This window comes from Melitaea cinxia, chromosome 10 (genome assembly GCF_905220565.1).
Source record: "Melitaea cinxia chromosome 10, ilMelCinx1.1, whole genome shotgun sequence".
In the NCBI taxonomy this organism is placed as follows: Eukaryota; Metazoa; Arthropoda; class Insecta; order Lepidoptera; family Nymphalidae; genus Melitaea; species Melitaea cinxia.
The window spans coordinates 6,694,983-6,713,073 of NC_059403.1; the positions used below are offsets into that span (position 1 = coordinate 6,694,983).

The 18,091-nt window shown below is 32.4% G+C and overlaps 1 protein-coding gene across 1 annotated transcript in view; it reads left to right on the forward strand.

Moving 5' to 3' along the window:
* The window catches only part of LOC123657087 (cytochrome P450 9e2-like), a 36,264-nt gene extending 18,464 nt beyond the window's left edge, over positions 1-17,800 (forward strand). Inside the window, exons 3-10 of the mRNA XM_045592674.1 lie at positions 2,810-2,926; positions 11,544-11,749; positions 12,018-12,153; positions 13,981-14,061; positions 14,157-14,375; positions 15,170-15,267; positions 16,103-16,271; positions 17,452-17,800. Of these exons, the coding sequence (XP_045448630.1) occupies positions 2,810-2,926; positions 11,544-11,749; positions 12,018-12,153; positions 13,981-14,061; positions 14,157-14,375; positions 15,170-15,267; positions 16,103-16,271; positions 17,452-17,618 (1,193 nt within the window). The 3' untranslated portion in view covers positions 17,619-17,800. The remainder of the gene's footprint in view (positions 1-2,809; positions 2,927-11,543; positions 11,750-12,017; positions 12,154-13,980; positions 14,062-14,156; positions 14,376-15,169; positions 15,268-16,102; positions 16,272-17,451) is intronic.
* Positions 17,801-18,091: the final 291 nt, after the last annotated feature.

Below are 18,091 nucleotides of genomic sequence, written 5' to 3' on the forward strand. Positions count from 1 at the left end.
CATCGGTCGGCCTTTTAAGTTCCAAGGTGGTAGTGGAACTGTGCTATCCCTTAGTCGCCTCTTACGACACCCACGGGAAGAGATGGGGTGGCTAAATTCTTTAGTGCCGTAACCACACAGCACATACTACATACTACATACTATTGTATGCTTGCTTGTAATGCAATTAATTTGTATATTTTTGGAGATTGAAGCTTGGTGTGCTGTGTCTTAGAGAATCCATTATAGTGTCTTATGAGAATAAATATCTTTGACCTGAACATATTATTTTATACTAACCAAAAAATTTCCAAGATTACATTATACTTTTGAAGTAACTTCATCTTCCTATTTCGAAATAATATTAAAACATTTAATTATTTAAACGTTCGCAATTGAAACGAGACTAAATTAAACAAATCACGCGAAGACATTTCATTTGACAATTAAAAGCCATTACGAGCCCTCGTTTTAGATACACAAATACATTTCACTGCTAAATTATTCATTCGATTGGTTTAAATACATATCGGTTTTGGATTTAATTGTTTATTGTATCTTTGAGCCAAACAGTAAATTTAAGGGCAACATCTTTAATAATACTACTACTACCGTACTAAGAAATCACAGCTTTTTATAAATATAAAATATATATTTTAACATAGTAAGCTGACTACAGTATCGTTTTAAGATCATAAACTAAATATATATCATCACTTCATCTTCATCACTTCAGCCTATCACAGTCCACTGTCACTGTCTGTCTGCTGGACATAGGCCTCCACAAGTTCGCGCCAAAAATGACGCGACTCATGTGTTTTGCCCATAGTCACCACGCTGGGCAAGCGGGTTGATGACCGCAGGGCTGGTTTTGTCGCAAATATATATAAAGTTAAGGAAAACTTTCGTTAAAACTCTAAATAATAATCATGTCTAAAAAGGTCCTATACATGTAACCAGTGCATACTGTCAAAATTAAACTCTGCTTTGTTAAGTAAGAACGTAACATTTTTAATGTTTTTAATACAAGTGTTTTCTAACAAATATCACTTGTTATAAACTTACTATAGTTTAATTTGAAACTGCTTGTATTTAATATTCGCTTAAAATTAACTATTGAAGCAAGGTAAAAATTTTGACCAATAAGGATATGAAACAAAAAAAAAACATTATTCGTTGTTGGGATTCTGTCATTTATACTCTCAATTTTAAGTAAAAGGCGCAAATTACTATATAATTATATGTATTTGCAATTCTTATTTGCTAATATATAGCAAATTATTCACTAATTACTAGTCGTATATTTCTCAATAGTTCAGTATACGAGTATGTAGGTATATGACAAATAATATTTTCTAAGCTACCAACGCTTCATAAAAATTAAAATTAATAAGCACTTCAATTTTATCTAATTATTATTATTATTATATTTAGAAACTGTCTATGGTTAGAGAGCTCGTGTAAGTGTACACAGTATTGAACAGTGAACGGAACATGTAGAGCCTTAATGCATAATTATATGTATTTTGATGTTATCACGTTCCGAGACTTATGTAAGTAATACCTTTAACCTCAACCTTGTACAATATAAATCGTAGCCAAATAATTCTACACTCAATTACTATTGTGTTTCTGTGATGAGTAGAATATCCAGAGCTCCTCGGATGAGTCGGCAGTAGAAACTACTACCCGCTAATAATATAGTATAAATAATAATAATATTCCTACTGACTACGGTGATCGCTTACTGTCAAGTGCGCGCTTCAGCCTGTAATATCCCACTACTGTGCATAGGCCTCTTTCCCCATGTTGGGGAAGGATCAGAGCTTAATCCACCACGCTGCTCCAATGCGGGTTGGCGGATAATGCTGTCAACAATGGAGCTGTCAAGTAAAATGTACGATTGTTTGCCACCAATTTATACTACTAGTATAAATAAAACAGAGGTTCATTGCAGGGTAAATATTCCTCGATGAAGGATGGATTACTAAAAATTAATTTATTTTTTCTTTGAAACATACATATCGCTTTCTTCTAATTTTGTGCTTCATTATGTGTTTGATAAAATGTAACATTAAGTATTTCAAAAGGAAATATTGATATAGAATAGAATAGAATAGAATATACTTTATTGCACACCACTCGGAGAAAAAAAAATTACATCAAACAGTTATTTACACATAGAGATAGTAATGTACAAAGGCGGTCTTATCGCTTAGTAGCGATCTCTTCCAGACAACCTTTAGATATAGAATAATATGCATTGAAAAGGTAGCAGCGCAATTATCTATATTATCTATATAATTTGTAAATTCAACATTATGCATGCAAACATGATGCATTTACGTTCCCTACGCAAAAAATATAGAAAAAAAAACATACTTCATACATACACATATACATACATACATACAATACATACATATATACATACATACATACATACATATATACATACATACATACATACATAGATACATACACATACATACATACATACATACATAACATGTCGTCACAATTTAACAAAGTTACTAAGAAATAGAAGATAAAATAAGTAAAAGTGATGCAAATTGGAAAGAACTAAACTGATTAATTAATCATATATGTTATGTTATTGTATGATATGTTAATTTCGTATAATACTCTGTGACCCTTTTGTTTTGTTTTGTTATATTGATGCTTATTCTTGTATGTATTTATTCTGGTGTTCCATCCATCACGCCATTGGGTCGGATGGTTCAATTTTACATCATACAGCGTTTATAAGATTTTAATAACTACTGGTATTTTATTGCTACATTCATTACATACAAACCATTTTTTGTAGGTGAGAGATGGCACGACATGCGAACTACACTGAGTCCAGCTTTCACTGGCTCCAAGATGAGAAAGATGATGCCTTTTATGACCGATATCAGCGCCAACATCGTCGAATACTTAAAAGGTAGGTTATAAATTGCAATTCAATCAAAAAAAGACAACATTTTAAGAAACCAATACAAAATGTAGCAGATAGAAAATAAATACAAAATCGGTTTCGAATTTAGGGTAAAAATAAAAATATCACATGATAATGTTAACGATTTTATTTTATTTTATTTATTAGGTTAGCCAACAGTTGTTTACACTGATTCACAGACATTTAACATTTAAATATAATTAATACATAGCACAAGTGCAACAACCACTTATAGGCTAACACCACATGCAAAAATCACCGTTGCACTTAGTGAAAGATAGATTATGGTTGCATTAGATAACACAATAACCCAGCAATAATCACATAATATCAGATAAAGTTTAGGAATTACATAAAAACACATTATAATGTCATCATTACTTACAATATAAAAATTTCACAATTGATAGAAAAATTGATTCATAGTACATTAGAGACACAAGTATTCACGTTTCACAATTTACAGAAGCATAATAAATAATTTAAAAGGAAGAAAAAAGAAAAAATAAGTCACATACTAAATTCACACTTAATGAAAATAATCTTAACTTGGTGGGTAGAATGTAAACAGCAGTGATCGACAGTGTATATAATATGTTGCGGACAAAACATGCATTAAAAATGACTGGATGTGGCATGGCCACAGAAATCCAAACAATAAGACTGACTCATTATTTAGACTTCTGCGGGCATGACACTTCAGAATAGCACAGTGATACGTAAATATGGTTATATTTCCCCTGTTCTGCTTTTAGTTCTTAATATGTAATTCATTTATTTATTTACTCATCTCAAATTCATTAATATATATCAAATAACGTATAATTAAGAATGAAATCACTTTGGTTTAAAACAAATAAAATAATAAAACAAAATAAAAATAATAATCAAAAATGAAATCAAATAAAAAAAAAATTAAATTAAATCAAATTTAAAATTCATCATTGCACGATTCAAGAATTTTATTGAAAAATCTCTTAAGTGTCTTGTAAAAAAAATACTAAAATTATGCAAACCTTTTAAAGAGAAATAAGTCACAAAGGCATTTAGTCATAATATATTATTATTATTATTTTTTTTTTTTTTCTTCTTTAATATTTAAAGAGGGTTTGTTCAAGTATTGAACATGACACCCTCATAGAACCATCTTAAAACTACCTTCGCTTACACGCTAAGTTATACATATAATAAAGAATTTTTGATTCTGACGATTTTGGATGGCTTAATATTACATTAACCATACCTATATCAAGCAGATTAATATCGCAAGAAGTAATAAAGGTCTGCCTTTCCAGTTCGACCCGCACACATTCCATGAGTATGTGATACACATCTTCAATTTGGTCGCACTCGGTACATTTTGCAGACTGTGCTTTCCCTACAAGGTTTGCAAAGCTATTCAAGGGAATATGACCGGATCGAAGTCGAAAAGCCGTGACTAAATCTTTTCTTTTAAGTTTTAAGTCAGAAAACCATGGTGTAATCGGAAGTGAAGGTTGAACGGTCTTATACCAAATACCTTTAGTGAGCGATCGGACATCAAAATGTTCGTTCCAAATGTCATTACATTTTATTTTAATTAATCTTGTAAGCTCACTGAAATATGGAAGTCCATCAAAAGGTATACCGTCTACACAAGCCTCTTTCGCAAGAAGGTCCACATCTTCATTTCCAACTAACCCTATATGAGATGGAACCCACTGTAGCTTTAACTGTTTATTTTTACGAGACAAAATATTTATTGCTTTTAATATGTCATACGCCACAGGTGCTCCCCTAACATCTGTTGTACATTTTAAAAGATGCTGTAAGGCACTTTTTGAATCTGTTACAATCAAGTAATTACCTGGTACCATAGAATCTAAATATGAAATCGCTTCAGCTATAGCTGACAGTTCTATATGCATTATGGACATATTGTGATTTACTTTAAATTTACATGACACACCTGTTTGATAATCTAACAAAGCCATTCCTGATCCTTCACTTCTCTTACAGCCATCGGTATAAATTCTATAAAAGTCTACATATTTCTCATTTAAATATCTCGTACATATATTTTTTAGATTAGTAGGATTATAATTTCTTTTAGCATCATCTATTTCATTAATTTTTGTTTCTACAACATCCGATAAATCCACATTGCTTACCCACGTGTCTAAACAGAAACATCCTAACCTGTTATTTTTATAAAAAGTTGTTGTTTTAAATTTTTCATGAGCTAATGCCAATGGTGGTATTTTTTTACGCCTCCATCTATTATTGTGGTAGGTATCCATAATTTCATTTAAAACACTATAAATATCATTTTGAACTAGAGACATACATTTAAACCAAAATTTACCCGCAAGATATTCCCTTCTAACGTATAAAGGTTGGAGACCTAATTCGGATTCCATGACGTGGATTGGAGTACTTTTGACGAAGCTACCTATTATTCGCATATACTGGTTTTGTAATTTATCTAATTTCACTAAATGTGTATTGCAACTACTTCCATACAGAAAACTGCCGTAGTCCAAGCGACTGCGTACTACAGCTATATAAAGTCGACGTAAATGCGTTGGGTGGACACCCCACCCAGGCCCTACAAGCACTTTAAATAAATTCAACAATTTATTACATTTCATTTTCAAATTATTAATATGATTATGCCACCTCAAATTACTATCTAACCATAAACCCAGATATTTTATATTATTAGTAACCTCTAGTGTATAATTATTTATATTAATATTAACCAATTCATGACTATTCCTATTATTGAAGATGCAAATTTTAGATTTTTCGGAAGATACTTGCAGTCCTAATCTCGAGGCAGAGTAAACAAACTTATCGATTTCAGTTTGTAAGCATTGTGCACCTTTTTGTAAGTTTTTGCATGTAATATATACAACAAAGTCGTCTGCGTATTGAGACACCTGTATTTGACCAGTGTTTAAGCTTCGACATAGGTCAGAAGTTGCAATGTTAAATAATAAGGGTGAAAATGGATCACCTTGAGCTAAACCTCTGCTACACTTCCTAGAAAACAAAGTATTATCTATATTGATTTTTATATTTCTGTCATTTAAGAAGTTCCACAAATAGGTACACATTTTTTTTCCTAGCTTTAGGTGATCCATTTTTGTTAGAAGTACTGTAATATCAACATTAGTATAAGCGTCCTTTAAGTCTATAAAACAACCAACAGTTTTTAATTTCTTAGTTAAGCCTAATTGAATATTTGAAACAAGAAGAGATACGTTTTCTAAAGTTGACCGACCCTTACGGAAATCAGTTGTTGTTGGCAGTAAGATATTATTATTTTCTATGAACCATTCTAATCTTCTTACTAGGATGGCATGAAAAATTTTACACGTACATGACAACATAGAAATAGGTCGAAATTCTGTATCTGTGCTTGAGTTTCCGTTTAGTTTAGGTATAGGCATAATGACAACATCTCTCCATTGTAATGGTACAAACCCACTCATATAAAAAGAATTAAATAATTTCAAAAGTATTATTTTCGCGTTATATGGGAGATATTTTATCATTGAATATGAAATCATATCAATACCTGGTGATGTATCTTTATTCTTTATACAGCCATTCAATTCATGCAACGATATTCCTGACTCTAAGCGTGCATTATCTGATACAAACACAGGCATCTCTGGTGAGACATAGTCCGGTGCAATGCTTTCGAGTATCTTAATACATTTCTCTTTGTCAATATAATTTTTTGACATTTTGTATCCTTTAAACCATTTTAATTTATGCCACATTTCTGTTGGATTTGTTGATTCGCCTAATAAATTACATAAAGTTTGCCATGATTTCTCCCTTGCTCTGCGAATATTTTTTTGAGCTACCTGTACTTTATGACGATAGTTATCTAAATTTTGGGGAGTAGGATTCCGTCTTAGTCTAGATAAAGCTAATCTACGTTCGGCTACACACTTAGAGAGATCAGGATTCCAATAGGGTAAAGGACGAAAGTTATTAGTGGGATTAGGGTTCAATTTCTTATACGGTATATAAATATCTGCAGCAATATTTAAAAACTTAATAAAATTATTATAACTTACTTGTAAATTATTGCTGTATGTAAACTCTGTAAACATTGTTTCTAAAAGATTTTTGTAGCCAACCCAGTCAGCATTTTTATAGTTGCGCCGTTTAACTGAATTTCTTGTAGAGCCAACTTCTGTAGAAATTTTAATCAATAAATGATCGCTTCCCAATGATTCGCTTAATACGTTCCAATTAAATTGTAATGCAATATCCGATGAAGCTAAAGAAATATCTGGTGATGATTGTTGTGAGATACCGTTAACTAGTCGGAAACGCGTCGGACTTCCGTTATTTAAAGGAGTAAATGAATTTTCAATTAGTGAATCAAATATATGCGTTCCTCTTGTATCTGTTCTATTTGACCAATTAGTGTGGTGTCCATTAAAATCCCCTAAAATAAGAGACTTTTTATTGAACCTGGCAAAAAAATCATCCCAATCTCTTTGATTCAAACGAACAGAAGGGGGACAATACAAAGAAATAATAAACTCTATTACACCACAATTATGTACATTAATTCCTACTACCTCTAAAGAACGATTTACGTCGCTTATCGATATAACGTTGGCCTTAATTGATTTGTGAACTAATAAAGCTACACCCCCATAGGAATCATATCTATCCTTGCGAAAGATATTGTAATCATTTACCTTAATTACTGTATTTACGTCAAGCCATGTTTCACTCAAGGCAGCAATGTGGATTTTTTCCTGTATAAGAATATTCTGTAACGATACTAATCTACCTTTAATACTTTGAGCATTCCATTGCAAAATATTTAAACTAATATTTTTATTAGATCTAGCCATTATTTATAAAGATTTCTAAAACAGATTTAAACAATGATCTCTCTGATAGAAATTGTGTTGCAAATAATATCATCCATTCTAAACAACATTTTAACATACTATTAAATTTTGATTGAACCGAAATATCTTTAAGAAATAGAATATCTTTTAACCGGCTTAAAAGTTCAGTTAATTTAACCCTATTGTCTTCTTTCTCTGTTTCTGTTGCACTTATACTACACTCATTCTTATCTGTCTTCCTTTCTTTTGTCCTATCTTGACTTTCCTTACTTTGTCCTTTAAATGTTCTCGATGTACTTCTAGCCTCAGTTTTTGACGGGTTACGTGAAATTTCTTCGCAATGCACGTCTGCTTTTGTCTTGACTATTTCAGCGAATGTAACCGTGTCTTGTTTTTTTACTTCTATATTATCATTATAATCTTGAGGAAAAATATCAAAAGGTTTCTTGCCTAGACGTTTTTGACTGTGCTCTAAGTAATTTATTTCACTAGCATTTTCAGGGTTGTAATTAATACTATTCTCATTGGTAGCTATATCTGAGGATGCTGGAGCAACATAAGCGGTCAATGCTTTTCTATACGTACAATTGTACTCTGCCATTAATTCTCTAATTCTTTTTTGTTTTAAGTAGCTTGGGCATATCTTTGATAAAGCCATATGGTTTCCGTCACAGTTAATACACTTATACGTTGTCGTTTCACAGTTTGCATGGTTTCCACAACATTTTGGACAGATTATTTTACTGCTCGGACACCTTTTGGTCATATGACCGAAACGCCAACATTTAGCACATTGTGTAACAGAAAAGACATACGGATCAACTTTTATCTTTAGACCGTCAACTAACACGTATGGAGGCATATATGCACCTTTAAAGCATAACCTGACACATTCACTTGGCGTCCACCCAGTCCCACTACTCGTACTCCGTCTCAGAAGTCGCAGGACAGATAACACTTCAAATTGATTCGGGCATACTATACTTTCCCGTATGACGTCATCTGCTAACTCTAAATCTACGTTTTTTATTACTCCATAGGACACATCTTTCTCCATCGCTCTATAGATTCTCCATTTCTTCTCAGTAAACTCTTTGCAGTTTATTAATCTGTCAGCATCAATATCGTTTAGTAAATCAATTCTTATCTTGTATGGGCTGATGTATTTAACTCCTTCTATGTTATTTATATTATTATTTTTGAGTAGTTTCGCAATCGTGAATTGTTTAGGCAAAATCTCTGTACCTGTTATATAAATTTCGATTTTACTATTTTGTGATTTTGGTTTTTTCTTCTTCCCACTAACTACAGACCATTCGTTGTCATCTTCTACTCTATTTCTCTTCTCCGCTCGTAAATTCTTCTCTTGATTACTTTCTACCATGACATTCTCATTTTCCTTATATTCATTTTCTTCCCAAACTGATATAGTTTCGTCTTCAATCATCGAACTATTGCAGTACATATTTTCAATATTATCGTCATTCGTATAAATGATGTCTTCATTCATTGTAAGCAACCGTTTTTTTTCTATAGCCGTGCCGTCAAGGCCGGACGGCCAGGTAAAAACTCGTCGACCCGAGTGTCACGATGATATTTTATAAACAAACAATAATACTATTACCGACGCGTCTATTTCGCACGAATACCGTATCGAAACTCTAATATATTATTTTTCATTGTCTGTCACAAATTATAATTCAACTTTAATGCTTGATTATAATCGTTGAATATGGTATGTTATTCAGAGTTTAAGCCACAATTAAAGTCATTCAAATTTAATTTTACGACAAACAACGAAAGCAATTAAAATAGCAAATGAGTGCGAGCTAAGTAAAGAAATCATTTTACGAGAATTAATCAAAATCCGTATGTAGGTATCTATTTTATAATTTAACAAATGAATTATAAGTAATGCTTATATGAGATATTGTTTTTTCGAACTTTTTTGTTATTTAATTATATTTTTAAATAATTATCAACATGTTTATTAAAGACAAATTTTAATTTATTTAAATAAAGGAATGTGAATTTCATCTGACATGGTTCTATTGACAACTGTCTTAAGCAAGAAGTAGGTTATAGTTTTTGTAGGCAGTCTAAACAGAAAAGTATAAAATACTGCCCACATATTAGCAACAACTAGTATCAAAATATTAGAAAATGTTATAAATATGTGGACAATCTTAAACTGCACGCCTCCACGCACTCCCTTCACACTAATGTTTGCAGCTTATACCTAGCACCGGACTCTACTAGCTTGATAAGGAACTGATGAACAAGTAGTGGGCTTCTTAGTTAATAGTTCCCTGACATCATAAAAAACAGTATATTTCGTTAAGTGGTTCTCGCGTTATTTTGCTATCGACGTCCAACATAATATTTTTTTTTAACCGATTCTTTTTAATATATAATTTTTATAATAAATAATATTCAAAAAATACTTTAAATGATATTTAATTTATAGTTTGATGTGTATAGTGTAATGTGTAATAAAATGTGTATTTAATCGCAAATTGATGTATTGTCATAATAATATAGAACTTTAAGTGTGAGCGATTCCCATAATTATGCTTTATTTTGTGAGAGTAAAGCAGAGCCTCCTAGGAGGAGTGTAATTGAAAAGCAGCACTTATCCGATATCGCCAGCAGCAGTGACCAATGCAAGTGACTAATACTCGTGGTCGTGTATTCGGTTCTCGCCTGTAACAACTGTTTGTACAGTTCTTATAGATACTCGTTGTGATCTAGACGTTTTTGACTGTACTATGCGTGTTTTCGGACTCCCGATACAGAATCCTCATCTTACTGTAGGCCTTTAAGTGTGAAACTTTTATTTACCGATTTCTACGTCACGCACTATTTTTACATGTCAATACACACGTATTGTTATGAGTTTTAATTGACTTTAAAGTAATTGTGTTTGCTCACAAACGAAAAAACATGACAACAATTTACATAATTACAAATAATATAACGTAGGTAATCGAAAAAAGTCTCATTTAAATACACATTGTTAGGAATAACTAATAAAGAAAACCCCCCTTTTTAAACCAACTTCAAAAAAGGAGGAGCTTCTAAATTTAACTGCATTTTTAAATTGAAGTCGGCATATAATATTAGGTTTACATAATATGTAGACAAACACATGTCACACTTATGAAACCGTTTAAATCTAATTAAACTTTGAGTATGAACGTTATCAAGCTCAGCCTGGTTTCGGTCGGTTACTACGCAATTACGATGAATTTTAACTCAATTACAAATACACTCGAACATCACAGTATCACATTCATGATGTAAATGGCTTTTAACTGTGCTCTCAATTATAAATTTAATAAATTATTTATGGAACAACATATTATACACACTTAAGGCCTATTACACCGGTTGTGAATAACGCTATTTGACGGGTTACGGTATCAGGTTTTTGAAGTATTATTCTTTTTTACCACTGAAATCAACTATGTTTAAGAGATATTTATATTTGCAAAAAAGATTTTAAAGTTGAAGTTAATTGAAATGAACATGGTTTTAATGGTCTAATCTACCTCCTGCTGTTAAATGCTGTGATGTTAAAGTCTATTCGTAACTTAACTAGGATGTAGGATAAACTTTATTGAAACCAGTAAAACCGTCCCTTAGACTCCTTTTTTATTCACGCTACAATGAAAATATACTCACAAGTATAAACTAAGAATTCAATATTTAATCAACACTTTATTATTATTTAGACCACATTAACGAGGATATCGATGTCGAGGACCTGATACGTCGTTACACCAACGACGTGATAGCATCAGCGGCTTTCGGTCTTCAAGTCAACTCATTGAAGGATAAAGATAACGAATTTTACAAAACTGGTCAAAATTTATTTAATTTTAATGTCTACCAACGATTTCTTTTCTTTATGTCGGCTACGTTTCCCAGCGTTACTAAGGTAACAATTATGTATTTTTTACTTATTACTAATGGCGTTGTAATTAACATTAATAGCTTCGATACCGCTACTGTAAGTCATAGCGTACTATTTATAGCCAATTTTCGTCTAAAAAGTATATCTTTATATTAGTCAAACAATTATTTTATTTGGTTCAGAAATATAATTTTATCCCTGTCAAACTGCTTTATTTAACATATTTTTATTATTTTACTAAAGATTCATTTTCAAACTGTTATGTTGATTATATGTCTTTACTATTTTTTAGAAATTGGGAATAGAAATATTTCCCAAGGAGACAACGAAATTCTTTAGGAACGTCGTATCCAGCACTATGGAACATAGAGAGAAGAACAAAATTGAGAGACCAGACATGATTCAACTTTTGATGGAAGCTTCTAAAGGTATCCAAAATAATATTGTACTATAGCAAAATTCTATGTGTTTAAACCAATATTTACATTTGTAGTAATGAATTCGTTCTCAATTTCAAATTCAAAATGTCTAGAATTTGTGTATTCACATTACCCACGCTACCGTTTTCGACAAACCGAGATTGACATTCTAGTAGGAACTGTGAGGTATTTATTTATTACTTATTGTTATTACTGTGAATCCTTTCACGTAAGCTCATTCTCATTCACTTTGTCGCGAGACTATTTATCAGATACAACCCTCAAAACTTTTCGGCCACCTGGATTGACTACAAAAAGGCATTCGTCTCGATATCTCATTTATGGCTCCTGAGGGTCCTGAAGCTGTACAAAACTGACGATGCAATTCGACACTTCTAGTCCTTCCAGGAGTGTGGATGGGCTAATGGAGTACGATCCTTTGTCTCCAGGGTGAGTGACTGACGGGTGCGGATAACCAAATTGGAATACGGATGGGTATTTTCTGAGCTCGCTATAGTTCAGCTCGACATTGAACCCTCTAAGGACTCTGCTGGAGCGTTCGGGGCAGGCTTTCAGTTTCGGAAAGGAGGAACTAAAGTGTCCCACTTCTTTTACATGGATGACCTAAAATTGCTGGTACCTAACGCTGCACGTCTGCAGGAACTACTGAAAATTACCACGGAGTTTTAGTAGTTCCATCAAGATCAATCGCTTGGAGTGGATAAGTGTGCGGTCGTATATGTAGACCGGGGTCAGGTGACTCAATCGGCACAGCTTAGTCTCGAATTAACACCTTCAAGACCCTTTTAGAAACTGAATCATTTCGGTATCTGGGTATATCACAATGCATAGGGGTGAAGGAGCTAGACATAAAACAGGTAGTTTGCGAAGTCTTTTTTGGACGGCTGACAAAAGTTCTTCGGAGCCATTTATCGGATGCCAACAAGATCCCACCTTATAACGGCTGGGTCATGCTCACTTGATGCTCTAGACAGAAGAGTTCGCACAGCTATGTCGCGCCATCGCGTGAGTCACCCTAATTCATCGGTCATGAGACTGTACATCCCGCGGAAGTATAGTGGTTGAGGTCTGATAAGTGCTAAAGACCTACTTTAAAACGAGACGAGACGTGACAGCGTTTTGCATGGTGATGTTTCAGTGACAAAGGATTGACCCTCTATTTTATACCATATCCTTGGCCATCCTTTGGGGAAACCGAAGGTTTTATCCGTGCAATACAAGATCAGGTGATTAAGACGAACAACTACCGAAAGCACACCCTGAAGGTTGGCACTACCGACTTCTGTCGAGCCTGTAGTCATTCCGATGAGTCACTCGGGTGCTTTCGGTTTGTTCTGCGCTTTCAAGCACTGGGTATTTGCACAAACACAACCAATCGGTCAAGATTCTTCACCAAGACCTTGCTCTTATGTACAGTCTCCTGGAACAGATGATGCCATATTATCAGTACCTACTCACCGGTACCGATACTCGAACGCAACTGAGTCTGGCTCTACCAGGACCTGCTTATCGCCAAAGCAAAGATGATACTGGCGAACTAGCCTGATATCGTGGTGATGGACAGAACACGGTTGAGGCTGTTTTAGTGGGCATCACCATCCCGCATGACGAGAACCTCGTGAAAGCTGAAACTGAGAAAAGACATAAATATCTGGATCTGGCGCACGAGATTGTCGACATGTGGGATGTAAGGTTTGCTGAGATTATCACTATTGTAATATATCCCTATTTTAATATAAGTTTGATCCCGGTTAGCCTTGTTTCATTATAAAAAGTTAAAAAAATGAAGCGGAACATTTTTCATATGATTTCTAGGTTCATTGAAAGTGGAAAGCGACGGAACCGACCAAGTGTCAATCACTGAAGAAACCTTCAAACCAAAATCTGTACAGAGAAGTAAGTAATACTATTGTAAATAATTTCATATTTTATATGAGGATCATATAATCATGATTCTTACATTATTAAATAATTTTTAATTTATTTTATAGAATGGACTCAAAACGAATTAGCTGGACAAGTGTTTATTTTCTTTTTTGCCGGATACGAAAGTTCCGCAAATGCACTCGTCATGTGCGTCCACGAACTAGCTCTCAACCCTGACGTTCAAGAGAAATTGTACCAGGAAATAAGAAAGTTTAAAGAGAAATACGGAGATTTAACCTATGAAAATATAAACAATCTTAAATATCTTGACTGCGTATTGAATGGTGAGTAATTTATTATTTCAGTCACATTAATTACGGCCAATTGCCCAAATGGATGTACTTATACGTATATCATTGACCATCATCAATGACTTTGTAAGTAGTATCTTTTTAAGTAGTTAAAAAATTGTTTTCACACAACTGCATAAGAAACATAAAGAATAAAGAAAAACCAAAATTATAACTGATAGAAAGTAAAAAATGAATGAGAATATGATTTATGGACAAAATGAGGTGTCTCAGCATTATCTGAGTGCAGTGCTATTTTTAGATACACATTATATGTTAGGCAGCAATGGACGTTAAGAGATATGATTGATGATATGATTGATGAGAGAGAAGATTTTTATAATTGAAGTGCCTAACAAGCCTTTTACTGGGATTCAAAGTACTTGTTTTAAGACTTTCAATAAATCTCTGGATCGTAAGCGGAAAACAATGAATATGTATATGACAGAAAATATATTTTCATAGCTTAATCTAAAAATATAGGTACGTTCTTAAACATAAACATGATACATTATACTATACGCAATAGGTATAAGAATGTAATAGGTTGTTTATTTAATAATGCGAAATGCAAATGGTAGTACAATGGTTTACAGTGTTTGTTAAGAGGCGTAGGAGAGACTTAAGAATAAGTAAGATTAGTATAGCGTATAATTTTTTTTTTAATTTAATTTTTTTTTTTTTGTAAAATATTAAAGAAAGGTAAGGATTATAAAAAGCAAAGTTTATCTTTATGTCGAAATGTTTTCGTAGATTCGATACATTGAAAAACCTAATTTTGATTTTAGAAACATCTAGAAAATGGGCAGCCGCTATAATCATGGACCGTGTGTGTAATAAGCCCTACGAGCTACCCCCACCGAGAGAAGGTGCAAAGCCTGTTCAAGTAAGTTCTCGATACTTCTATATTGTATTAATTGTTCCAAAATCCACAATACAGTTCATCCATTACATGAGAGTACATTTTAGTTAGTTAAAATTTTATTGTGTTTAATGAATGTTCAGTTCAATACTCCCAAAATAAGTAAACTGCTAGAAGAAGACCTATGCGTTATAAATTATTCTTCTACAATATGCATGTATGCATTCAGCATATATCATTCCACTGCTGGGCATAGGCCACTTTCTCGATATAGGAAAGGGATTGGAGTTTAATCCACCATGCTGCTCCACTGGGGGTTGGCGGATATGTTATACTAGGAGTAACGATCGCTATTGGGAATTTATAATAACAACCGGGACGGTATTTATGATGACAACGGCTTAACGTGCTCTCCGAGGCACGTGGGGAGACCCACGAGGACAGACATCGAAACTTGAATTGTCTTGTAAACAAGATATTCGTAGATAATATCGAAATATCGAGCTCCGCAAAAAATAAAACATGGTAAATATCGCGTTTAAAGTAGTTTTAGTAATGAAAATAACCATGTTAATTTAAAAATACTATGTTTTTTTTGTACAATTCTGACGTATTAATTAAGTGATAAACTTGAATGTCAACTAAATACCTCATTTTTGTTTTTTTAACAAGTATATGTCGAAAACTTACAGATTTCAATTTTAAAAATAGAAGGTACTTTACTTAATTTTAATATTTTTTTTGTGAGGATTGTTATAACGTACTCGTATTTCTATGAACTAAAAATTAAATAAAAACTTAAAATGTAGCGTTATGTCACAATTTAAATCCATTACTAATAGTACCAAAATATCCTCAGCTAAAACCAGGTGACATTATTTACAACGTAGTAAACTCAATTCACATGGATCCCGCTCATCACCCAGACCCAGAAAAATTCAACCCGGACAGGTTCTCTGATGAGAACAAACACAACATCAAACCTTTCACTTACATGCCGTTTGGGATGGGACCTAGAAACTGTATCGGTAAGAGCCTAAAATATAAATCATAAAGTCTAGTGAAAAATATATAATTGTGTTTGCTCGTAAACGGAAAAAACCGACTTACCTCTAAAAAACCGAGTAACCTCCTTTTTTTGATAAAAAAGTCTGTAAGATTTCAGGACTAACAGGCTCAAAATTTTAATTTGCAATTTTCTTGCATAAATTGTTGATGATCCATAAATACCTAAATCACTATATAAATCCATTTATTAAAAAAAATGTTTATTTAAAAAAAATGTTCATTGAAGTTATACTTCTTTTGGCGTGTTAGGAAAAAATGATCAGGGTAAATTTTTCGATGCTAAGTCGATATTAGTTAATCGAGTTCGATATTAAGTTAGCTAGTCATCGAAGAAGAAGTTAGCAACGTGAAGTTAGCTAGCCAATGAAGTATAACTTCTTACGTGCGTACATAATTTATTTAATTTTTGTTTCTAGTACATTGAGTAGTGGTGCTTTTTACTAATTTTATATATAAAATACAACTTACTGTATTGTCTTCAAGAATTTTTTTAATATTTTATTCTAACACCAAAATATGTTTTATTACCTATTTAAAACTAAAACATCAGAATTTTGTTTTATATCTAATCATAGGAAATAATGCACAGATTTGAAATAATATAGAGAATAGACTAGGCCAAAAAAACTGACTGTTTTTTTTTTAACGATACAGTGAAAATATTATTTATGATGATAAAAAAAGATGATCGTGAAACAACTATAGGTTTTTTAAAGAAATCGCATTTTTTATGAAAAACTCATCATTTTTATCAATCTGAAAAATTTGAGCTGAGCATATTCTTAAAGGAAATTAAATTTCCTAGAAAAAACCCTTTTTAGTAAATTAATGTAAAACGAACCGTTTCCTTGTAATCGTACCTTAAACATTGATTTATTTTTTCAATTTTGCGTTTCGATTTTGGATTTTTGTAACTACCAGCAATATCAATACTTTTATGGTACCAAATACTTATTTTCGAAGGAAATTTAATACTCTACCAAAAGAGATTCTTAACATTTTAATTATTATTAATTCACTCCTTTTAAAGTTATTCTACGTTGAAGTTAAATTCAAATATATTTATTGAATGTATTGAAGTCGGTTTTTTTCGTTTGCGAGGAAAAACAATTATAATTATTTGAATGTCATTTTTTTCAGGTTCAAGATTCGCCTTGCTCGAGCTGAAGGTTCTGGTGTACAATCTCATACTGAACTTCAAAATTGTCAAATGCTCAAATACCACCGATCCCATTGAGCTGAAACCTAAAGGATTTAATATTCAACCTAAAGGCGGATCATGGGTCCGATTAGAACCTAGAGCCTGAATTGATTTCTTATTATCTTTAATACTTCAAAAGATACTTGCGATATATTAATATTATATACAAATAATCTTTATTGTTAGGGATTGAAAACTTCAGTATTCCTGCATTTTAAACAAATTTTTACTAAAATCATTTTGTCGTAAGGTAATACTTAACTTTACTGTGATTATATATAAACCTCACACTTGACTTTTAATTATTATAGACTAGCTGCCCGGACAGACTTCGTTCCGTCAAAAGTTAATAGTAAAAATATTTTTTTTTAATATTTTTTTAGTACTAAAATCTTTTGTGGGCCTTAAGAAACATACAAAAAAATAAATAAGCCTCTATACAAACAAATAAAATTGGAGTGTCTGTTTGTAATATTAAAATAACCGCTTTTACTAAATGCATATGTTTTATATTTATATTTTATAATTTTTGTGTCTGTCTTAACTAAGTCACCAAGTTGTGTCATCATGAACTAGCGT